This window comes from Mustelus asterias, unplaced genomic scaffold (genome assembly GCF_964213995.1).
Source record: "Mustelus asterias unplaced genomic scaffold, sMusAst1.hap1.1 HAP1_SCAFFOLD_1438, whole genome shotgun sequence".
Classification (NCBI taxonomy): domain Eukaryota; kingdom Metazoa; phylum Chordata; class Chondrichthyes; order Carcharhiniformes; family Triakidae; genus Mustelus; species Mustelus asterias.
The window spans coordinates 14,243-39,000 of NW_027591383.1; the positions used below are offsets into that span (position 1 = coordinate 14,243).

The 24,758-nt window shown below is 52.3% G+C and overlaps 1 protein-coding gene across 1 annotated transcript in view; it reads right to left on the reverse strand.

Annotated features, from left to right (window-relative positions):
• Positions 1-1,249: 1,249 nt before the first annotated feature.
• Positions 1,250-24,758, reverse strand: part of LOC144488286 (mitogen-activated protein kinase kinase kinase 11-like) — a 54,076-nt gene continuing 30,567 nt past the window's right edge. The window contains exons 7-10 of the mRNA XM_078206330.1: positions 23,884-24,031; positions 13,433-13,524; positions 9,601-10,164; positions 1,250-3,302 (exon numbers count right to left, since the gene is read on the reverse strand). Coding sequence (XP_078062456.1) covers positions 2,737-3,302; positions 9,601-10,164; positions 13,433-13,524; positions 23,884-24,031 — 1,370 coding nt within the window. The 3' untranslated portion in view covers positions 1,250-2,736. The remainder of the gene's footprint in view (positions 3,303-9,600; positions 10,165-13,432; positions 13,525-23,883; positions 24,032-24,758) is intronic.

Here is a 24,758-nt window from a genome sequence, read left to right on the forward strand (position 1 = left end):
TTAATGCAGGAAAACCAATTAGCACCTGAATGAGCCGAAACCAACCACTGATAGCCACAGACATAGGAAATGTACCCATTCATAAGAACAATACTATGTTAAATGTTTGTATCTGCCTATAGCGATGTGATAATGTTCAAATCTCCGGTCCATCTATTGTGTAAAAAGTATAAAGATGGACCGTTCCCGTCATTTTACCGAGAGAAGGTTTGCTACTGACTTGTGCCTTGTCTCCACGGAGCTCCGTTGAATAAATTGTATTTTTGGAACCTTGAGATCTGACTACTCGTGGATTTTTCCCACAACAGGACTAAGACACACCAGTCAATGTATAGATATCTCCCAGATAGAGAAGGGACTAAGACACACTGGTCAGTGTACAGATATCTCCCTGAGAGAGAGAGGGGACTGAGACACCAGTCAGTGTACAGATATCTCCTTGAGAGAGAGAGGAGACTGAGACAGCAGTCAGTGTACAGATATCTCCCTGAGAGAGAGGGGATTGAGAGACACACTGGTCAGTGTACAGATATCTCCCTGAGAGAGAGAGGGGACTGAGACACCAGTCAGTGTACAGATATCTCCCTGAGAGAGAGGGGATTGAGAGACACCAGTCAGTGTACAGATATCTCCCTGAGAGAGAGGGGACTGAGAGGCACCAGTCAGTGTACAGGTATCTCCCTGACAGAGAGGGGACTGAGACACCAGTCACCGTACAGATATCTCCCTGAGAGAGGGGGGATTGAGAGACACCAGTCAGTGTACAGATATCTCCCTGAGAGAGAGAGAGGACTGAGAGACACCAGTCACTGTACAGGTATCTCCCTGAGAGAGAGAGGGGACTGAGACACCAGTCACCGTACAGATATCTCCCTGAGAGAGAGAGAGGACTGAGAGACACCAGTCACCGTACAGATATCTCCCTGAGAGAGAGAGGACTGAGAGACACCAGTCACCGTACAGATATCTCCCTGAGAGAGAGAGGGGACTGAGACACCAGTCACCGTACAGATATCTCCCTGAGAGAGAGAGGACTGAGAGACACCAGTCAGTGTACAGATATCTCCCTGAGAGAGAGAGGACTGAGAGACACCAGTCAGTGTACAGATATCTCCCTGAGAGAGAGGGGACTGAGAGGCACCAGTCACCGTACAGATATCTCCGAGAGAGAGAGGGGGGATTAGTTCAGCTGACTGGACCTACCTCCGTTCCCATTCTGACAATCTATTACACAGACACCTCTGGCGATACTGGAAAGTTTTATTCAATAATAATAATAATATAATAATTTTTTAACCTCTTTTTAAAAACATTTCTTCCGTCTACAAAATAACAAGATGCTCAGACAGTTGCCGCCCCGACAGTCCGCGGCGTCCTGTACGAACCCACTTGAGACGAGGTGGGCCTTATGGCATTGGAGGAGCCCGCTCGCCCTGCCTCAGCAGACATCGCACTTTCACAGGTACAGAGTTCACGTTGCAGGAGAGGCTCCCCGTGGGAGCAGTGTACAGATATCTCCCTGAGAGAGAGAGAGGGGATTGAGAGACACCAGTGTACAGATATCTCCCTGAGAGAGAGGGGACTAAGACACCAGTGTACAGATATCTCCCTGAGAGAGAGAGAGGGGATTGAGAGACACCAGTGTACAGATATCTCCCTGAGAGAGAGGGGACTGAGAGACACCAGTCAGTGTACAGATATCTCCCTGAGAGAGAGAGGGGACTGAGACACCAGTGTACAGATATCTCCCTGAGAGAGAGAGAGGGGATTGAGAGACACCAGTCAGTGTACAGATATCTCCCTGAGAGAGAGAGGGGACTGAGACACCAGTGTACAGATATCTCCCTGAGAGAGAGAGAGGGGATTGAGAGACACCAGTCAGTGTACAGATATCTCCCTGAGAGAGAGAGGGGACTGAGACACCAGTGTACAGATATCTCCCTGAGAGAGAGAGAGGGGATTGAGAGACACCAGTCAGTGTACAGATATCTCCCTGAGAGAGAGAGGGGACTGAGACACCAGTGTACAGATATCTCCCTGAGAGAGAGAGAGGGGATTGAGAGACACCAGTCAGTGTACAGATATCTCCCTGAGAGAGAGAGAGGGGATTGAGAGACACCAGTCAGTGTACAGATATCTCCCTGAGAGAGAGAGGGGACTGAGACACCAGTGTACAGATATCTCTCTGAGAGAGAGAGGGGATTGAGAGACACCAGTGTACAGATATCTCCCTGAGAGAGGGGACTGAGAGACACCAGTCAGTGTACAGATATCTCCCTGAGAGAGAGGGGACTGAGAGACACCAGTCAGTGTACAGATATCTCCCTGAGAGAGAGAGGGGATTGAGAGACACCAGTGTACAGATATCTCCCTGAGAGCGAGGGGACTGAGAGACACCAGTCAGTGTACAGATATCTCCCTGAGAGAGAGAGGGGACCGAGACACCAGTCAGTGTACAGATGTTGTCCCTCCCCATGCTCCCCCACCCCCTCCCCACACCCAGGTCAGATGGCACAGTGATTTCAAATGCAAAATAAATGGAAATCCACTGCCCTTGAGGAGATGGTCAGGGTCAGTAGGGGGGCTGCGTGGTCGCAAAAGTAGTGAGAGATTTTCCGTTGGATTATTTGGTATAAAATGGCCTCTTGACCGGACGGTCATGCAGACAATCCTCTTGGAGTTGGTGACCCGCCCTCGACTCTCCCATCGCTTCCGCCGCGCCTCGCCCCCCACGCCCTAGCTCAGGGGGCCGGCGACTTTGGTCCATATCTCCGTCTCCAAGTCGATCAGGCTCTCGTCCTTGGGCGCGGGCCACGGCGACCCGGCGGCGGGGTCAGAGGCCGTTGCGGCCGAGGGGCGGCTCGAGAAACCAGCTCTTGCCACCGCCTTGCTGAAGGGGTCGGAGTTGGGGGGCGGGAAGGGGCAGGAGGAGGAGGAGGGCGCCCCGTCGCTGGCGAAAGGGTTGTAGGGCCCCGGGGGCCGCAGGCGGGTGGCGGGCGCCGGCTCCGGGTGGGCAAAGGGGTTGGTGGGGTGGGGCGCCCAGCCCCCCGGCCCCGGGAGGCTGAAGGGGTCGGGCGGGTGAGGTGGGCTGCCGGCAGTCCGGCCCGGCTCGCAGCTTCCCGCTGAGACGAAGCTCCAGGGGTCGATCCTGGCCCGGGTCCGGGAGGGCCGAGGTCTCGGGAGGGCGCTGGTTTTGGGGTGCTCCACCCGGAGCCAGGGCGTCCGATGGGGGTGGTCGGGAACGGATGGAAATCCCGTGCCGTCCTGATCCGGCACCAGCCCAGAAGCGAAGGCAGTGTTTCCTGAAAGGGAGAGAGAGGGCGAACGTCAAAAATGTCAAAGAAAATCTCTCAATCCCAGTTGAAGGGTGACCCCCCTCCCCCCTCCCTCTGAGAACGAACCCCGAAACACCCAGAGAGGAATACCTCACCCTATAATCTGTAAAAGGTGTGTGCGAAGTGGTGTGACCTGCTCTTCAGCACCCTCTAGTGGTTTAACACAAAATAAATCCCCTGACACTCTCTCTCAAATCAACACCTAACAATTTATTTATCTAACAGTTAGCAAATTAACTAAACTATTAACAAAACAAATAAATCTCTTCTAACTATTAACTATTCCCAATAAAATAAAATTCTAATGGAACGCTATTCCTACAAATACAAGTCCCACTCATTCACAAAAATAGAATTTAGTCACTCTCAGAATTACATAGAAGATAGGAGGAGGCCATTCGGCCCTTCGAGCCTGCTCCGCCATTCATCACCATCATGGCTGATCATCCAACTCAGTAGCCTAATCCTGCTTTCTCCCCATAACCTCTTTGGATATTAAGGGGCAATTTAGCATGGCCAATCCCCCTAACCTGCTCATCTTTGAACACTAAGGGGCAATTTAGCATGGCCAATCCCCCTAACCTGCTCATCTTTGAACACTAAGGGGCAATTTAGCATGGCCAATCCCCCTAACCTGCTCATCTTTGAACACTAAGGGGCAATTTAGCATGGCCAATCCCCCTAACCTGCTCATCTTTGAACACTAAGGGGCAATTTAGCACGGCCAATCCCCCTAACCTGCTCATCTTTGAACACTAAGGGGCAATTTAGCACGGCCAATCCCCCTAACCTGCTCATCTTTGGACACTAAGAGGCAATTTAGCATGGCCAATTCACCTAACCTGCTCATCTTTGGACACTAAGGGGCAATTTAGCATGGCCAATCCACCTAACCTACACATCTTTGGACTGTGGGAGGAAACCGGAGCACCCGGACGAAACCCACGCAGACACTGGGAGAACGTGCAGACTCCACACAGACAGTGACCCGAGGCCAGATTTGAACCCGGGTCCCTGGCGCTGTGAGGCAGCAGTGCTAACCCACTGTGCCACCCAAATTTGAATTCAATTTTAAAAATCTGGAATTGAGAACATAGAACATTACAGCGCAGTACAGGCCCTTCAGCCCTCGATGTTGTGCCGACCAGTGGAACCAATCTAAAGCCCATCTAACCTACACTATTCCAATATCATCCATATGTTTATCCAATAACCACTTGAACGCTCTCAACGTTGACGAGTCCACTACTGCTGCAGACAGGGTATTCCACGCCCTTACTACTCTCTGAGTAAAGAACCTACCTCTAACATCTGTCCTATATCTCTCACCCCTCAATTTAAAGCTATGTCCCCTTGTGTTAGCCATCACCATCCGAGGAAAAAGGCTCTCACTCTCCACCCTATCCAATCCTCTGATCATCTTGTATGCCTCTATTAAGTCACCTCTTAACCTTCTTCTCTCTAACGAAAACAACCTCAAGCCCCTCAGCCTTTCCTCATACGATTTTCCCACCATACCAGGCAACATCCTGGTAAATCTCCTCTGCACCCTTTCCAACACTTCCACATCTTTCCTATAATGCGGCGACCAGAACTGTACGCAATACTCCAAATGCGGCCGCACCAGAGTTTTGTACAGTTGCAGCGTGACCTCCTGGCTCCGAAACTCAATCCCTCTACCAATAAAAGCTAACACACCGTACGCCTTCTTAACAACCCTATCAACCTGGGTGTCAACTTTCAGGGATCTATGCACATGGACACCCAGATCCCTCTGTTCATCCACACTACCAAGTATCTTACCATTAGCCCAGTACTCTGTATTCCTGTTACTCCTTCCAAAGTGAATCACCTCACACTTTTCCACATTAAACTCCATTTGCCACCTCTCAGCCCAGCTCTGCAGCTTATCTATGTCCCTCTGTAACCTGCCACTTCCCTCCGCACTGTCTACAACTCCACCGACTTTACTGACATCCGCAAATTTACTAATCCATCCTTCCACGCCCTCATCCAGGTCATTAATAAAAATGACAAACAGCAGTGGCCCCAAAACAGATCCTTGCGGTACACCACTAGTAACTGAACTCCAGGATGAATACTTCCCATCAACCATGACCCTCTGTTTTCTTACAGCTAGCTAATTCCTGATCCAAACCACTAAATCACCCTCAATCCCATGCGTCCGTATTTTCTGCAAAAGCTTACCACGGGGAACCTTATCAAACGCTTTGCTGAAATCCATATACACCACATCAACCGCTTTACCCTCATCCACCTCTTTGGTCACCTTCTCAAAGAACTCAATAAGGTTTGTGAGGCACGACCTACCCTTCACAAAACCGTGCTGACTATCCCTAATCAAATTATTCCTTTCCAGGTGATTATAAATCCTATCTCTTATAATCCTTTCCAAAACTTTGCCCACAACAGAAGTAAGGCTCACCGGTCTATAATTACCAGGGTTGTCCCTACTCCCCTTCTTGAACAAGGGGACAACATTTGCTATCCTCCAGTCTTCTGGCACTGTTCCTGTAGACAATGACGACACAAAGATCAAAGCCAAAGGCTCTGCAATCTCCTCTCTAGCCTCCCAGAGAATCCTAGGATAAATCCCATCTGGCCCAGGGGACTTATCTATTTTTACCCTTTCCAGAATTGCTAACACCTCCTCCTTATGAACATCAATCCCATCCAGTCCAACAGCCTGCATCTTAGTACTCCCCTCAACAACACTGTCCCTCTCCAGTGTGAATACCGACGAAAAATATTCATTTAGTGCCTCTCCTATCTCTTCAGACTCCACGCACAACTTCCCACTCCTGTCCTTGACTGGCCCTAATCTTACCCTAGTCATTCTTTTACTCCTGACATACCTATAGAAAGCTTTAGGGTTTTCCTTGATCCTACCTGCCAAAGACTTCTCATGTCCCCTCCTGGCTCTTCTTAACTCTTTCTTTAGGTCCTTCCTGGCTAACTCGTAACTCTCAAGTGCCCTAACTGAGCCTTCACGTCTCATCTTAACATAAGTCTCCTTCTTCCTCTTCACAAGAGATTCAACCTCCTTAGTAAACCACGGTTCCTTCACACGTCTGCTTCCTCCCTGCCTGACAGGTACATATTTATCAAGGACGCGTAGTAGCTGTTCTTTGAACAAGTTCCACATGACAATTGTGCCCATCCCCTGCAGTTTCCTTCCCCAACCTATGCCAGCTAAATCTCGCCTAATCGCATCATAATTTCCTTTCCCCCAGCTATAACTCTTGCCCTTTGGTATATACCTATCCTTTTCCATTGCTAAGGTAAACGTAACCGAATTGTGGTCACTGTCACCAAAGTGCTCACTTACCTCCAAATCTAACACCTGGCCTGGTTCATTACCCAGTACCAAATCCAATGTGGCCTCGCCTCTTGTTGGTCTATCTACACACTGCGTCAGGAAGCCTTCCTGCACACACTGGACAAAAACCGACCCCTTTAAAGTACTCGAACTATAGCTTTTCCAGTCAATATTTGTAAAGTTAAAGTCTCTCAGTACAACTACCCTGTTACTTTCGCTCCTATCCAGAATCATCTTTGCAATCTTTTCCTCTACATCTCTGGAACTTTTCGGAGGTCTATAAAAAACTCCCAACAGCGTGACCTCTCCTTTCCTGTTTCTAACCTCAGCCCAAACTACCTCAGTAGACGAGTCCTCATCAAATGTCCTTTCTGCCACCGTAATACTGTCCTTGACTAACAATGCCACACCTCCCCCTCTTTTACCACCTTCCCTGCACTTACTGAAACATCTAAACCCCGGAACCTGCAACAACCATTCCTGTCCCTGCTCTATCCATGTCTCCGAGATGGCCACAACATCGAAATCCCAGGTACCAACCCATGCTGCAAGCTCACCCACCTTATTCCGGATGCTCCTGGCGTTGAAGTATACACACTTCAAACCGCCTTCCTGCCTGCCAGTACACTCCTGCGACTCTGAAACCTCATCCATGACCTCACTACTCTCAACCTCCTGTACACCGGAGCGACAATTCAGGTACCCACCCCCCTGCTGAATTAGTTTAAACCCTCCCGAAGAGCATTAGCAAATTTCCCCCCCAAGATATTGGTACCCCTCTGGTTCAAGTGCAGACCATCCTGTTTGTAGAGGTCCCACCTACCTCAGAAAGAGCCCCAATTGTCCAGGTATCTGAAACCCTCCCTCCTGCAACATCCCTGTAACCACGTGTTCAACTGCTCTCTCCCCCTATTCCTCTCCTCACTATCACATGGCACGGGTAACAAACCAGAGATAACAACTTTGTTTGTTCTCGCCCTAAGCTTCCACCCTGACTCCCTGAATTTCTGCCTTACATCCCCATCCCTTTTCCTACCTATGTCTTGAGTGCCTATGTGAACCACAACTTGGGGCTGGTCCCCCTCCCCCTTAAGGATATCGAAAACACGATCCGAGACATCGCGGACTCTGGCTCCGGGAGGCAACACACCAACCGCGAGTCTCTCTCGTTCCCGCAGAATCTCCTATCCGTCCCTTTAACTATGGAGTCCCCAAATGACTAATCCTCTACTCCTCTCCCCCCTTCCCTTCTGAGCCACAAGGACAGACTCTGAGCCAGTGACCTGTACACCATTGCTTACCCCTGGTAAGTCCCCCCCCCCCCAGCAGCATCCAAAAGTGTACTATCCCCAATTTCTACGACATTTTCTGTTTCTCCCCCCACTTGGATGGCTCCCTGTACCTTGGTGCTGTGGTCAGTTTGCTCATCCTCCCTTTCCCTCCCCTTCTGAGCTGCCGGGCCGGACTCTGTGCCGGAAGCATGGCCACTGTTGCTTCCCCCAGGTAGGCTGCTCCCCCCAACAGCACTTAAACAGGAGTACTTATTGTTAAGGGGCACAGCCACTGGGGTACTCTCTAGTACCTGACCTTTCCCCTTCCCCTTCCTAACCGTGACTCACTTGTCTGTCTCCCGTGGCCCCGGTGTGACCACCTGCCTGTAACTCCTATCTATCACCTCCTCATTCTCCCTACCCAGACGAAGGTCACTGAGCTGCAGTTCCAGTTCCCCAACGCGGTCCCTTAAGAGCTGCAGCTCGACGCACCTGGCGCAGGTATGGACGTCCGGGAGGCTAGCTGACTCCAGGACCTCCCACGTCAGACACTGAGAACAACAAACTGGCCTCACACTCATAATTCCCCCTTTCTTCCAATGACACAGGAAAAACTATCTAAACCTACCCCACCTGAATGATAGAATAGAATGATAGAAACCCTACAGTACAGAAAGAGGCCATTCGGCCCATCGAGTCTGCACCGACCACAATCCCACCCAGGCCCTACCCCCATATCTACCCACTAATCCCTCCAACCTACGCATCTCAGGACACTAAGGGTAATTTTTAGCATGGCCAATATCCCTACATATTTTACCCACTAATCCCTCTAACCTACACATCTCAGGGGCAATTTTAACCTGGCCAATCGACCTAAGCCGCACATCTTTGGACTGTGGGAGGAAACCGGAGCACCCGGAGGAAACCCACGCAGACACGAGGAGAATGTGCAAACTCCACACAGACAGTGACCCAAGTCGGGAATCGAACCCAGGTCCACTGTGCTACCGCGCCACCTCTGCTTGTTTACGCTGAAGCCCGATGAGCCAAAGCCCGTCAGCTCTCACTCTGCTTCCCACTCACTCCACTACCCGCTCCCGACGCTGCCCGCTCAAAGGTGCGGCCTGCTTTTAAACCCTCCAAAAACGTTCCCAGGCTTCTCCTGGGCCTACTTCCTGTTTTGGAAAAAAAACCCTCCGATTTTTAACACAAATTTAACTGAAAAATAAATAAATAAATAACATGCAGGAACACATTCCCTTACCCTGCTCCTGTGGAACAATGAGAATCTACTGATTGTCGGAAAAACCCATCTGGTTCCCTTTCGGGAAGGAAATCTGCCGTCCTTACCCCAGTCTGGCCTACATGTGACTCCAGAGCCACAGCAATGTGGCTGACTCTCAACTGCCCTCCAAGGGGCATCTAGGGATGGGCAATAAATGCTGGGCCCAGCCAGCGACGCCCCATGTCCCAGGAATGAACAACTAAAAGATTCATCCCTCAGCTCCCAATCTCCCATCCAAATTTATGCTTCTAGCTCCATGGGTGTGTGACAGGTTGACTGAGGCCTCCCCCTGCCCCCCTCCCCTTGCAGGCTTGGTTTCACCACCCCCCCCTTTCCCCCACCGTGCCCGACCCCCCCCCTTCTCACCTGGGCTATCAGTACAGATCTCAGTCGGCCTCTCTCTGCCGCCATGCTTCCTGTCCCTCCGCGGGGTCACCGGGGGCCCCGGCAACAGCTCGCCGGACACCACCAACTCCTGACCTTCGACCCGGCCGACCGAGAGGCCCGGCCTGCCGCCCGCGCCTGGGTCCCGGTTGCCCTCGGGGGGTTCGGGACCCCTCGGGTCCATTAGCGTCCGGGTGGAGTTCAGGGGGGCGGGGAAGCAGATCAGGTCACCCCCATCGTGTTCCTTGCGGGCCTTCTTGCGGTGCGTGACCTGGGGAGAGTTCTGGTTGCTGGGGCAGCCGCCCGCCCTCGCCGCCTCGGCCTCCGGGGGGCGCAGCCTGGCCAAGTCCCTTCCCAGAGCCACCGAGGCCAACACACTGGCGCTGCCCATCAATGCCCGGCCTGTGGCCTTGAACTCCCGCCGGAGGGCCTCGTCTAAATCGTCACCGCTGCCTGCGTCCCGGTACCCATCATTGCCGGCGTGAGGTAGGCTATCAACAGGGCCGCAGTCCACGGGAACCAGCCCTCCGTTCCTGGTGGGGTCACCTAGATATAAAAAAATAAATGTTTGTTTTATTAGAGTCACGAGTCGGCTTACATTAACACTGCAATGAAGTTACTGTGAAAATCCCCTTGTCGCCCACACTCCGGCGCCTGTTCGGGTAACACTGAGGGAGAATTTAGCACCCTAACCAGCACGTCTTTCAGACTGTGGGAGGAAACCGGAGCACCCGGAGGAAACCCACGCAGACACGGGGAGAACGTGCAGACTCCACACAGACAGTGACCCGAAGCCGGGAATCGAACCCGGGCCCCTGGCGCTGTGAGGCAGCAGTGCTAACCCACCGTGCCACCATACCTAGTCACTTTTGTTCAGAGGGCAGTTGAGAGTTTTTATTCATCCGTGGGACATGGGCGTCGCTGGCCGGGCCCAGCATTTATTGCCCATCCCTAGTTGCCCCTTGGAGGGCAGTTGAGAGTCAACCACATTGCTGTGGCTCTGGAGTCACATGTAGGCCAGACCGGGGTAAGGACGGCAGATTTCCTTCCCTAAAGGGAACCAGATAGGTTTTTCCAACAATGGGTCATCAGTAGATTCTTAATTCCAGATTTTTAAAATTGAATTTAAATTGCACCATCTGCTGCGGCGGGATTCGAACCCAGGTTCCCCCGGAACGTCAGTGGTGGTGGAGGCAAACTCAATAGGGTCTTTTAAGAGACTCCTGGATGAGTAGAACATAGAACATAGAACAGTACAGCACAGAACAGGCCCTTCGGCCCACGATGTTGTGCCGAGCTTTGTCTGAAACCCAGATCAAGCTATTTCCTCCCTATCATCCTGGTGTGCTCCATGTGCCTATCCAATAGCTTCTTAAATGTTCCTCAAGTTTCTGACTCCACTATCCCTGCAGGCAATCCATTCCACACCCCAACCACTCTCTGAGTAAAAAACCTACCTCGGACATCCTTCCTATACCTCCCACCATGAACCCTATAGTTATGCCCCCTAGTTACCGCTCCATTCACCCGAGGAAATAGTCATTGAACGTTCACTCTATCTATCCCCCTCATCATCTTATAAACCTCTATCAAGTCTCCTCTCAACCTCCTCCGCTCCAAAGAGAAAAGCCCAAGTTCCCTCAACCTTTCCTCATAAGACCTACCCTCCAAACCAGGAAGCATCCTGGTAAATCTCCTTTGCACTCTTTCCAGTGTCTCCACATCCTTCTTGTAGTGAGGTGGCCAGAACTGCACACAATATTCCAAATGTGGTCTCACCAAGGTCCTGTACAGTTGCAGCATAACCCCACGGCTCTTAAACTCAAACCCCCTGTTAATGAACGCCAACACACTATAGGCCTTCTTCACAGCTCTATCCACTTGAGTGGCAACCTTCAGAGATCTATGGATATGAACCCCAAGATCTCTCTGTTCCTCCACATTCTTCAGAACCCTACCTTTGACCCTGTAGTCCACATTTAAATTTGTCCTACCAAAATGAATCACCTCGCATTTGTCAGGGTTAAACTCCATTTGCCATTTTTCAGCCCAGCTCTGCATCCTATCTATATCTCTTTGCAGCCTACAACAGCCCTCCACCTCATCCACTACTCCACCAATCCTGGTGTCATCAGCAAATTTACTGATCCACCCTTCAGCCCCCTCCTCCAAGTCATTTATAAAAATTACAAATAGCAGAGGACCAAGCACTGATCCCTGTGGCACTCCGCTGGTAACCGGTTTCCAGTCCAAAAATTTTCCATCCACCACCACCCTCTGTCTTCGATCAGACAGCCAGTTACCTATCCAATCGGCCAAACTTTCCCTCGATCCCACACATCCTTACTTTCTTCATAAGCCGACCGTGGGGGACTTTATCAAACACCTTACTAAAATCCATGTATATGACATCAACTGCCCTACCTTCATCAACACACTTAGTTACCTCCTCAAAAAATTCTATCAAATTTGTGAGGCAAGACTTGCCCTTCACAAATCCGTGCTGACTATCCCGGATTAAGCTGCATCTTTCTAAATGGTCGTAAATCCAATCCCTAAGGACCTTTTCCATCAACTTACCGACCACCGAAGTAAGACTAACCGGCCTATAATTACCAGGGTCATTTCTATTCCCTTTCTTAATCAGAGGAACAACATTCGCCACTCTCCAGTCCTCTGGCACCACCCCCGTGGACAGTGAGGACCCAAAGATCAATGCCAAAGGCTCTGCAAACTCATCCCTTGCCTCCCAAAGAATCCTAGGGTATATTTCATCAGGCCCAGGGGACTTATCAACTTTCAGTTTATTCAAAATTGCTAGTACATCTTCCCTCCGAACATCTACTTCCTCTTTCAGTTTATTCAAAATTGCTAGTACATCTTCCCTCCGAACATCTACTTCCTCCAGCCTATCAGCCTGTGACACCCTCTCTTCCTCAAAAACATGGCCCCTCTCCTTGGTGAACACCGAAGAAAAGTATTCATTCATCACCTCTCCTATCTCTTCTGACTCCATGCACAAATTCCCACTGCCATCCTTGACCGGCCCTAACCTCACCCTGGTCATTCTTTTATTCCTCACATAAGAGTAAAAAGCCTTGGAGTTTTCCTTGATCCGACCCGTCAAGGACTTCTCATGCCCCCTCCTAGCTCTCCTAAGTCCCTTTTATAGCTCATTTCTTGCTAACTTGTAACCCTCCATCGAGCCATCTGAACCTTGTTTTCTCAACCTAGCATACGCTTCCCTCTTCCTCTTGACAAGACATTCCACCTCCTTTGTGAACCATGGTTCCCTCACTCGGCCATTTCCTCTCTGCCTGGCAGGGACATACCTATCAAGGACACGCAGTATTTGTTCCTTGAAAAAGTTCCACTTCTCATTAGTGGAGTACATGGGACTTAATAGGATGGAGGGTTATAGGTAGGCCTAAAAGGTAGGGATATGTTCGGCACAACTTGTGGGGCCGAAGGGCCTGTTTTGTGCTGTAGTTTTCTATGTTTCTATTAGCTGATTAATAGTCTAGCGATAATGCCACTCGGCCATCACTGCTTCTCTGGGCCGTTTTCACCAGCCACGGTTTAGTTGGTAGCCCTTGCATGTCGTTGAATCGGGGGATCGAAATTTGTAACTGCTTCCCGCGCGTTACTGTGGGAGTTGCTGCTCTCTCTCCGTCTCCTTGGTGTTAATCTAAACCTACTTGTGACACTGATAAATAAACTTTAAATGCTGGCCCAGCCAGCGACGCCCGCGTCCCAGGAATTAATTTTTGAAAAAGGCCTCAGGTTTGGTGCATGTCTCTGTCCCTTCACGTACCTGAGAGAGTGTGTGCCATCAGGCTTGTCAAGGAGGGAGCTGGGCCTTCATTCTCGCTCTCTGCGTTCCAAATATCCGGAAGCGACCGCAGCCTGAGGGAGACATATTTTAGTCACAAACACTGAGGAACGAGCCAGTGTCAGCACTGTTCTGGAGTGTGTTCTTCTACCTTAGGCTCCAGGTTTGGTTTCACAGAATCATAGGATCCCTAACAGTGCAGAAGGAGGCCATTCGACCCATCGAGCCCGCGCCGATCACAATCCCACCCTATCCCCGCAACCACATGCATTTACCACACTGAGGGGCAATTTTAGCACGGCCAATCCACCCGACCCCACATCTCTGGAGGAAACCGGAGCACCCGGAGGAAACCCACGCAGACACGGGGAGAATGTGCAGACTCCACACAGACAGTGACCCGAGGCCGGGAATCGAACCCAGGTCCTTGGCGCTGTGAGGCAGCAGTGCTAACCCACTGCGCCACCCTGGATATTGAATTTGATGATCAGCTGTGATCAAAATGAATGGGGGAGCAGGCTCGGAGGGCCGAATGGCCTCCTCCTGCTTCTAGTTTCTATGGAGTACTGCGTCCAGTTCTGGTCGCCGCACTACCAGAAGGACGTGGAGGCGTTAGAGAGAGTGCAGAGAAGGTTTACCAGGATGTTGCCTGGTATGGACGGTCTTAGCTATGAGGAGCGATTGGGTAAACTGGGGTTGTTCTCCCTGGAAAGACGGAGAATGAGGGGAGATCTAATAGAGGTGTACAAGATTATGAAGGGGATAGATAGGGTAAACAGTGGGAAGCTTTTTCCCAGGTCGGAGGTGACGATCACGAGGGGTCACGGGCTCAAGCTGAGAGGGGCGAAGTATAACTCAGACATCAGAGGGACGTGTTTTACACAGAGGGTGGTGGGGGCCTGGAATGCGCTGCCAAGTAGGGTGGTGGAGGCAGGCACGCTGACATCGTTTAAGACTTACCTGGATAGTCACATGAGCAGCCTGGGAATGGAGGGATACAAACGATCGGTCTAGTTGGACCAAGGAGCGGCACAGGCTTGGAGGGCCGAAGGGCCTGTTTCCTGTGCTGTACTGTTCTTTGTTCTTTGGAAGAACAACCACTAAAGGCGCACAAATGCCATTTTCCTGCACCTGCCTCATATCCTTAGATGCTGCGACATTTCACTCATCCAAATACTTTTTTTTATTCATTCGTGGGACAAGGGCGTCGCTGGCTGGCCAGCATTTACCCCCCCGCATCCCTAATTGCCCCCCTTGAGAAGGTGGTGGGTGAGCCGCCATCTTGAACCCGGCGCAGTCCTCATGTGTGGTGTAGGTACACCCACCGTGCTGCTAGGGAGGGAGTTCCATGATTGTGATTGGACATCAGTCAGTCCCCGTGTGTGGTGTAGGTACACCCACAGTGCTGTTAGGGAGGGAGTTCCAGGATTGTGATTGGACATCAGTCAGTCCCCGTGTGTGGTGTAGGTACACCCACAGTGCTGTTAGGGAGGGAGTTCCAGGATTGTGATTGGACATCAGTCAGTCCCCGTGTGTGGTGTAGGTACAACCGCCGTGCTGTTAGGGAGGGAGTTCCAGGATTGTGATTGGACATCAGTCAGTCCCCGTGTGTGGGGTAGGTACACCCGCCGTGCTGTTAGGGAGGGAGTTCCAGGATTGTGATTGGACATCAGTCAGTCCCCGTGTGGTGTAGGTACGCCCACAGTGCTGTTAGGGAGGGAGTTCCAGGATTGTGATTGGACATCAGTCAGTCCCCGTGTGTGGTGTAGGTACACCCACAGTGCTGCTAGGGAGGGAGTTCCAGGATTGTGATTGGACATCAGTCAGTCCCCGTGTGGTGTAGGTACACCCACAGTGCTGCTAGGGAGGGAGTTCCAGGATTGTGATTGGACATCAGTCAGTCCCCGTGTGGTGTAGGTACACCCACAGTGCTGTTAGGGAGGGAGTTCCAGGATTGTGATTGGACATCAGTCAGTCCCCGTGTGGTGTAGGTACACCCACAGTGCTGCTAGGGAGGGAGTTCCAGGATTGTGATTGGACATCAGTCAGTCCCCGTGTGGTGTAGGTACACCCACAGTGATCCAAAGATACAAAGAACAATACAGCACAGGAACAGGCCCTTCGGCCCTCCAAGCCTGCGCCGCTCATGTGCCCAACTAGACCATTTGTTTGTATCCCTCTATTCCCAGTCTGTTCATGTGACTATCTAGATAAGTCTTAAACGATCCCAGCGTGTCCGCCTCAATCACCTTGCTTGGCAGCGCATTCCAGGCCCTCACCACCCTCTGTGTAAAATACGTCCCCCTGACATCTGTGTTGAACCTTGCCCCCCCTCACCTTGAACCCGTGACCCCTTGTGTTCGTCACCTCCGACCTGGGAAAAAGCTTCCCACTGTTCACCCTATCTATGCCCTTCATAGTTTTATACACCTCTATTAGGTCGCCCCTCATCTTCTGTCTTTCCAGGGAGAACATCCCCAGTTTACCCAATCTCTCCTCATAACTAAGACCCTCCATACCAGGCAACATCCTGGTAAACCTCCTCTGTACTCTCTCCAAAGCCTCCACGTCCTTCCGGTATTGTGGCGACCAGAACTGGACGCAGGATTCCAAATGCGGCCAAACCAACATTCTATACATCTGCAACATCAGACCCCAGCTTTTATACTCTATGCCCCGTCCTATAAAGGCAAGCATGCCATATGCCTTCTTCACCACCTTCTCCACCTGTGACGTCACCTTCAAGGATCTGTGGACTTGCACACCCAGGTCCCTCTGCGTATCTACACCCTTTATGGTTCTGCCATTTATCGTATAGCTCCTCCCTACATTATTTCTACCAAAATGCATCACTTCGCATTTATCAGGATTGAACTCCATCTGCCATTTCTTTGCCCAAATTTCTAGCCTATCTGTATCCTTCTGTAGCCTCTGACAATGTTCCTCACTATCTGCAAGTCCTGCCAATTTTGTGTCGTCCGCAAACTTACTGATCACCCCAGTTACACCTTCTTCCAGATCGTTTATATAAATCACAAACAGCAGAGGTCCCAATACAGAGCCCTGCGGAACACCACTAGTCACAGACCTCCAGCCGGAAAAAGACCCTTCCACTACCACCCTCTGTCTTCTGTGACCAAGCCAGTTCTCCACCCATCTAGCCACCTCCCCCTTTATCCCATGAGATCCAACCTTTTGCACCAGCCTACCACGAGGGACTTTGTCAAACGCTTTACTAAAGTCCATATAGATGACATCCACAGCCCTTCCCTCGTCAACCATTCTAGTCACTTCTTCAAAAAACTCCACCAGGTTAGTGAGGCATGACCTCCCTCTCACAAAACCATGCTGACTATCGTTAATGAGTTTATTCCTTTCTAAATGCGCATACATCCTATCTCTAAGAATCTTCTCCAACAACTTCCCCACCACGGACGTCAAGCTCACCGACCTATAATTACCCGGGTTATCCTTCCTACCCTTCTTAAATAACGGGACCACATTAGCTATCCTCCAATCCTCTGGGACCTCACCTGTGTCCAGTGACGAGACAAAGATTTGCGTCAGAGGCCCAGCGATTTCATCACTCGTCTCCCTGAGCAGCCTTGGATAGATTCCATCAGGCCCTGGGGATTTGTCAGTCTTTATATTCTCTAACAAACCTAACACTTCCTCCCTTGTAATGGAGATTTTCTCCAACAGTTCAACACTCCCCTCCGAGACCCTCCCAGTCAACACATCCCTCTCCTTTGTGAATACCGACGCAAAGTATTCATTTAGGATCTCCCCTACTTCTTTGGGCTCTAAGCATAATTCCCCACTTTTGTCCCTGAGAGGTCCGAATTTTTCCCTGACAACCCTTTTGTTCCTAACGTATGAATAAAATGGCTTGGGATTCTCCTTAATCCTGTCTGCCAAGGACATTTCGTGACCCCTTTTTGCCCTTCTAATTCCCCGTTTGAGTTCTTTCCTACTTTCTTTGTACTCCTCCAGAGCTCCCTCCGTTTTTAGCTGCCTGGACCTAACATACGCCTCTCTTTTCTTTTTGACCAGTCCCTCAATTTCCCTGGTTATCCACGGTTCTCGAATCCTACCCTTCCTATCCTTCTTTTTTACAGGCGCATGCCTGTCCTGTAGCCCTAACAACTGTTCCTTAAAAGACTCCCACATGCCAGATGTGGATTTACCCTCAAACAGCCTCTCCCAATCAAGAGCTGCCAGTCCTGTCCTTCCTTTAACCAAGTCTCCGTCACCGCAACCACATCCAAGTTCCGCGCAAGCATTAAGGCTCTAGGCTCGTCTGTCTTGCCCGTGACGCTCCTTGCATTGAAGCAGATGCACTCCAGACCTCCAGGCCCACTGAGGTCATCCTCCCCCAGAGTGCTCTTCCTCTTAGATAGCCTTGTCTTGGCTCCAACCTCGTCCCCAGCCTCTGTGCTTATTGACCTATTGTTCTGATCCCCATCCCCCTGCCACATTAGTTTAAACCCACCCGAACCACACTAGTAAAACTCCCAGCCAGGATATTTGTGCCCCTCCAGTTTCGGTGTAACCCGTCCTTCTTGTACAGGTGCCATCCTCTCTTGAAGACTTCCCAGTGATCCATGAATTTGAAACCCTCCTTCCTGCACCAGTCCTTTAGCCACGCGTTCAGCTGTGCAGTCTCCCTGTTCCTAGCCTCACTAGCACGTGGCACTGGGAGTAGTCCAGAGATCGCTACCCTAGAGGCCCTGCTTTTCAGCCGACTACCCAACTCCCTGAATTGCTCTCTCAGGACCTCCCTGCTCTTTCTGCCTGCGTCATTTGCACCAATGTGGACAATGACGTCTGTCTGGTTACCCTCCCTTTTTAGGATGCTCCCTAGCCGCTCAGAGACATCCAGGACCCCGGCACCAGGGAGGCAGACTACCATCCTGGAGTCTCGTTCGCGCCCACAGAACCGCCTGTCTGTGCCTCTAACCATTTCATCCCCCACAGGTGGGTGAGGTGGAGGGCTGTTGTAGGCTGCAAAGAGACATAGATAGGATGCAAAGCTGGGCTGAAAAATGGCAAATGGAGTTTAACCCTGATAAATGCGAGGTGATTCATTTTGGTAGGACTAATTTAAATGTGGATTACAGGGTCAAAGGTAGGGTTCTGAAGACTGTGGAGGAACAGAGAGATCTTGGGGTCCATATCCACAGATCTCTAAAGGTTGCCACTCAAGTGGATAGAGCTGTGAAGAAGGCCTATAGTGTGTTAGCTTTTATTAACAGGGGGTTGGAGTTTAAGAGCCGTGGGGTTATGCTGCAACTGTACAGGACCTTGGTGAGACCACATTTGGAATATTGTGTGCAGTTCTGGTCACCTCACTATAAGAAGGATGTGGAAGCGCTGGAAAGAGTGCAGAGGAGATTTACCAGGATGCTGCCTGGTTTGGAGGGTAGGTCTTATGAGGAAAGGTTGAGGGAGCTAGGGCTGTTCCCTCTGGAGCGGAGGAGGCTGAGGGGAGACTTAATAGAGGTTTATAAAATGATGAAGGGGATAGATAGAGTGAACGTTCAAAGACTATTTCCTCGGGTGGATGGAGCTATTACAAGGGGGCATAACTATAGGGTTCATGGTGGGAGATACAGGAAGGATATCAGAGGTAGGTTCTTTACGCAGAGAGTGGTTGGGGTGTGGAATGGACTGCCTGCAGTGATAGTGGAGTCAGACACTTTAGGAACATTTAAGCGGTTATTGGATAGGCACACGGAGCACACCAGGAATGTAGGGAGTGGGATAGCTTGATCTTGGTTTCAGATAAAGCTCGGCACAACATCGTGGGCCGAAGGGCCTGTTCTGTGTTGTACTGTTCTATGTTCTATTGCTCTCCTGGTTCCCCTCTTTCCCTTCTGAGCCACAGAGCCCGATTCCGTGCCAGTGACCTGGTCACCGTGGGGCTTACCCCCGGAGGGTCATCCCCCCCACAGTATCCAAAACGGTATACTTATTCTGGAGGGGGACAACCACAGGGGATCCCATCACTGACTGCTCTCTCCCCTCCTCTCTCCTGCCTGTCACCCATCCCTTACTGTTAAGGGGGACAACCACCGGGTACTCTCTGGTACGTGACCTTTACCCTTCCTAACCGTGACCCACGTGTCTTCCTCCCGTGGCCCTGGTGTGACGACCTGCCTCTAACTTCTCTCTATTAACCTCTCATTTTCCCCGACTAGACTAAGGTCATCGAGTCGCAGCTCCAGTTCCCTAACGCGGTCTCCCAGGAGCTGCACCTGGCGCAGATATGGACTTCCGGGAGGCTCGGCAACTCCAGGAACTCCCACATCCGACACCGACAGCAACAAACCGGCCTCCCACTGCTGTGAGGGAGGGAGTTCCAGGATTGTGATTGGACATCAGTCAGTCCCCGTGTGTGGTGTAGGTACATCCACAGTGCTGTTAGGGAGGGAGTTCCAGGATTGTGATTGGACGTCAGTCAGACCCCGTGTGTGGTGTAGGTACACCCACAGTGCTGTTAGGGAGGGAGTTCCAGGATTGTGATTGGACGTCAGTCAGACCCCGTGTGTGGTGTAGGTACACCCACAGTGCTGTTAGGGAGGGAGTTCCAGGATTGTGATTGGACATCAGTCAATCCCGTGTGTGCTGTAGGTACACCCACAGTGCTGTTAGGGAGGGAGTTCCAGGATTGTGATTGGACATCAGTCAGTCCCCGTGTGTGGTGTAGGTACACCCAAAGTGCTGTTAGGGAGGGAGTTCCAGGATTGTGATTGGACGTCAGTCAGACCCCGTGTGTGGTGTAGGTACACCCACAGTGCTGTTAGGGAGGGAGTTCCAGGATTGTGATTGGACATCAGTCAGTCCCCGTGTGTGGTGTAGGTACACCCACAGTGCTGTTAGGGAGGGACTTCCAGGATTGTGATTGGACATCAGTCAGTCCCCGTGTGTGGTGTAGGTACACCCACAGTGCTGTTAGGGAGGGAGTTCCAGGATTGGACATCAGTCAATCCCGTGTGTGGTGTAGGTACACCCACAGTGCTGTTAGGGAGGGAGTTCCAGGATTGTGATTGGACGTCAGTCAGACCCCGTGTGTGGTGTAGGTACACCCACCGTGCTGTTAGGGAGGGAGTTCCAGGATTGTGATTGGACATCAGTCAGTCCCCGTGTGTGGTGTAGGTACATCCACAGTGCTGTTAGGGAGGGAGTTCCAGGATTGTGATTGGACATCAGTCAGTCCCCGTGTGGTGTAAGTACACCCACAGTGCTGTTAGGGAGGGAGTTCCAGGATTGGACATCAGTCAATCCCGTGTGTGGTGTAGGTACACTCACTGTGCTGTTAGCGAGGGAGTTCCAGGATTGTGATTGGACGTCAGTCAGACCCCGTGTGTGGTGTAGGTACACCCACAGTGCTGTTAGGGAGGGAGTTCCAGGATTGTGATTGGACATCAGTCAGTCCCTGTGTGGTGTAGGTACACCCACAGTGCTGTTAGGGAGGGAGTTCCAGGATTGTGATTGGACGTCAGTCAGACCCCGTGTGTGGTATAGGTACACCCACAGTGCTGTTAGGGAGGGAGTTCCAGGATTGTGATTGGACATCGGTCAGTCCCCGTGTGTGGTGTAGGTACATCCACAGTGCTGTTAGGGAGGGAGTTCCAGGATTGTGATTGGTCATCAGTCAATCCCGTGTGTGCTGTAGGTACACCCACAGTGCTGTTAGGGAGGGAGTTCCAGGATTGTGATTGGACATCAGTCAGTCCCCGTGTGTGGTGTAGGTACACCCACAGTGCTGTTAGGGAGGGAGTTCCAGGATTGTGATTGGACATCAGTCAGTCCCCGTGTGTGGTGTAGGTACACCCAAAGTGCTGTTAGGGAGGGAGTTCCAGGATTGTGATTGGACGTCAGTCAGACCCCGTGTGTGGTGTAGGTACACCCACAGTGCTGTTAGGGAGGGAGTTCCAGGATTGTGATTGGACATCAGTCAGTCCCCGTGTGTGGTGTAGGTACACCCACAGTGCTGTTAGGGAGGGACTTCCAGGATTGTGATTGGACATCAGTCAGTCCCCGTGTGTGGTGTAGGTACACCCACAGTGCTGTTAGGGAGGGAGTTCCAGGATTGGACATCAGTCAATCCCGTGTGTGGTGTAGGTACACCCACAGTGCTGTTAGGGAGGGAGTTCCAGGATTGTGATTGGACGTCAGTCAGACCCCGTGTGTGGTGTAGGTACACCCACCGTGCTGTTAGGGAGGGAGTTCCAGGATTGTGATTGGACATCAGTCAGACCCCGTGTGTGGTGTAGGTACACCCACCGTGCTGTTAGGGAGGGAGTTCCAGGATTGTGATTGGACATCAGTCAGTCCCCGTGTGTGGTGTAGGTACATCCACAGTGCTGTTAGGGAGGGAGTTCCAGGATTGTGATTGGACATCAGTCAGTCCCCGTGTGGTGTAAGTACACCCACAGTGCTGTTAGGGAGGGAGTTCCAGGATTGGACATCAGTCAATCCCGTGTGTGGTGTAGGTACACTCACTGTGCTGTTAGCGAGGGAGTTCCAGGATTGTGATTGGACGTCAGTCAGACCCCGTGTGTGGTGTAGGTACACCCACAGTGCTGTTAGGGAGGGAGTTCCAGGATTGTGATTGGACATCAGTCAGTCCCTGTGTGGTGTAGGTACACCCACAGTGCTGTTAGGGAGGGAGTTCCAGGATTGTGATTGGACGTCAGTCAGACCCCGTGTGTGGTATAGGTACACCCACAGTGCTGTTAGGGAGGGAGTTCCAGGATTGTGATTGGACATCGGTCAGTCCCCGTGTGTGGTGTAGGTACATCCACAGTGCTGTTAGGGAGGGAGTTCCAGGATTGGACATCAGTCAATCCCGTGTCTGGTGTAGGTACACTCACTGTTCTGTTAGCGAGGGAGTTCCAGGATTGTGATTGGACATCAGTCAGTCCCCGTGTGTGGTGTAGGTACACCCACCGTGCTGTTAGGGAGGGAGTTCCAGGATTGTGATTGGACATCAGTCAGTCCCCGTGTGTGGTGTAGGTACACCCACAGTGCTGTTAGGGAGGGACTTCCAGGATTGTGATTGGACATCAGTGAGTCCCCGTGTGTGGTGTAGGTACACCCACTGTGCTGTTAGGGAGGGAGTTCCAGGATTGTGATTGGACATCAGTCAGTCCCCGTGTGTGGTGTAGGTACACCCACAGTGCTGTTAGGGAGGGACTTCCAGGATTGTGATTGGACATCAGTCAGTCCCCGTGTGTGGTGTAGGTACACCCACAGTGCTGTTAGGGAGGGAGTTCCAGGATTGTGATTGGACATCAGTCAGTCCCAATGTGTGGTGTAGGTACACCCACAGTGCTGTTAGGGAGGGACTTCCAGGATTGTGATTGGACATCAGTCAGTCCCCGTGTGTGGTGTAGGTACACCCACAGTGCTGTTAGGGAGGGAGTTCCAGGATTGTGATTGGACATCAGTCAGTCCCCGTGTGTGGTGTAGGTACACCCACAGTGCTGTTAGGGAGGGACTTCCAGGATTGTGATTGGACATCAGTCAGTCCCCGTGTGTGGTGTTGGTACACCCACAGTGCTGTTAGGGAGGGAGTTCCAGGATTGTGATTGGACATCAGTCAGTCCCCGTGTGTGGTGTAGGTACACCCACAGTGCTGTTAGGGAGGGAGTTCCAGGATTGTGATTGGACATCAGTCAGTCCCCGTGTGTGGTGTAGGTACACCCACAGTGCTGTTAGGGAGGGAGTTCTGGGATTTTGACCCCAGCCACAGTGAAGGAACGGCCGATATATTTCCAAGTCAGGATGGTGAGTGGCTCGGAGGGGGGAACTTGCAGGTGGTGGTGTTCCCAGGTATTTATCTGTTTCAGCAGGTTAAAGAGTGGGCATGCAGCATCTAGGCATCACCCAACCTCTCTCCCTAAAGAGGAGGTAAGAGCGCAACAGATGACTGACAGGTGCCAGTCGCACATCATACATTGGCATCGGATTTGGCGAGGGAGGCACGCGAGATGATTTTCAGTGGCTAACAAATTGATCGAGCAGCCAGAGTGCCAGACCTGACAGACTGGATTTAAAACAAACTAAACCGGAGAGTTCCAGTCTGTCAGTGTCCATTTAACCAAGTTGCTGTTTCCCATCAGAGAATCCTTACAGTGCAGAAAATGCCATTCGGCCCATCGAGTCTGCACTGACTCTCTGACAGAGTATCTATCCCGACCCTCATTCCACCCCCATTCCCCACTAAGCACATAGCATGGCCAATCCACCTAACCTACACATCTTTGGACACTAAGAGCCAATTTAGCATGGCCAATCCCCCTAACCTGCACATGTTTGGACACTAAGGGGCAATTTAGCATGGCCAATCCACCTAACCTGCACATCTTTGGAGTGTAGCGAACATACACATTATTCCTGACTACTTCCCAACAGCATGGTCCCACCTTTCATCGGCCGGAACTTCCCAGGATTTTGCCAAGTGGTTTCCCCAGCTTCGGCCCCTCTCTCCTTTCGCACATTCCTCCCCGTTGGAATGTTCCGGACTCCAGGCCGGACTCCGGCTCCAGGCTCCATTCAGCTGGTTGGGAATCACTGCGAGAGAACGAGGCAAAGAGGAGACATGAATGGAGGAGGGAAGAGAGGACGGCGGAGAGAGAGAGAGATGGAAGGTGAGGGAGGGAGGAACAGAGGGAACGGAGAGGGGTGTCGGGGTCGGGGTGGACGGGGTCGGGGGGGACGGGGTCGGGGGGGGACGGGGTCGGGGGGGACGGGGTCGGGGTGGACGGGGTCGGGATGGACGGGGTCGCGGGGTCGGGGTGGACGGGGTCGGGGGGGACGGGGTCGGGGGGGACGGGGTCGGGGGGGACGGGGTCGGGGGGACGGGGTCGGGGGGGACGGGGTCGGGGGGGACGGGGTCGGGGGGGACGGGGTCGGGGGGGACGGGGTCGGGGGGGACGGGGTCGGAGGGGACGGGGTCGGGGGGGACGGGGTCGGGGGGGACGGGGGGGACGGGGTCGGGGGGGACGGGGTCGGGGGGGACGGGGTCGGGGGGGACGGGGTCGGGGGGGACGGGGTCGGGGGGGACGGGGTCGGGGGGGACGGGGTCGGGGGGGACGGGGTCGGGGGGACGGGGTCGGGGGGGACGGGGTCGGGGGGGACGGGGTCGGGGGGGACGGGTTCGGGGGGGACGGGGTCGGGGGGGACGGGGTCGGGGGGGACGGGGTCGGGGGGGACGGGGTCGGGGGGGACGGGTTCGGGGGGGACGGGGTCGGGGGGGACGGGGTCGGGGGGGACGGGGTCGGGGGGGACGGGGTCGGGG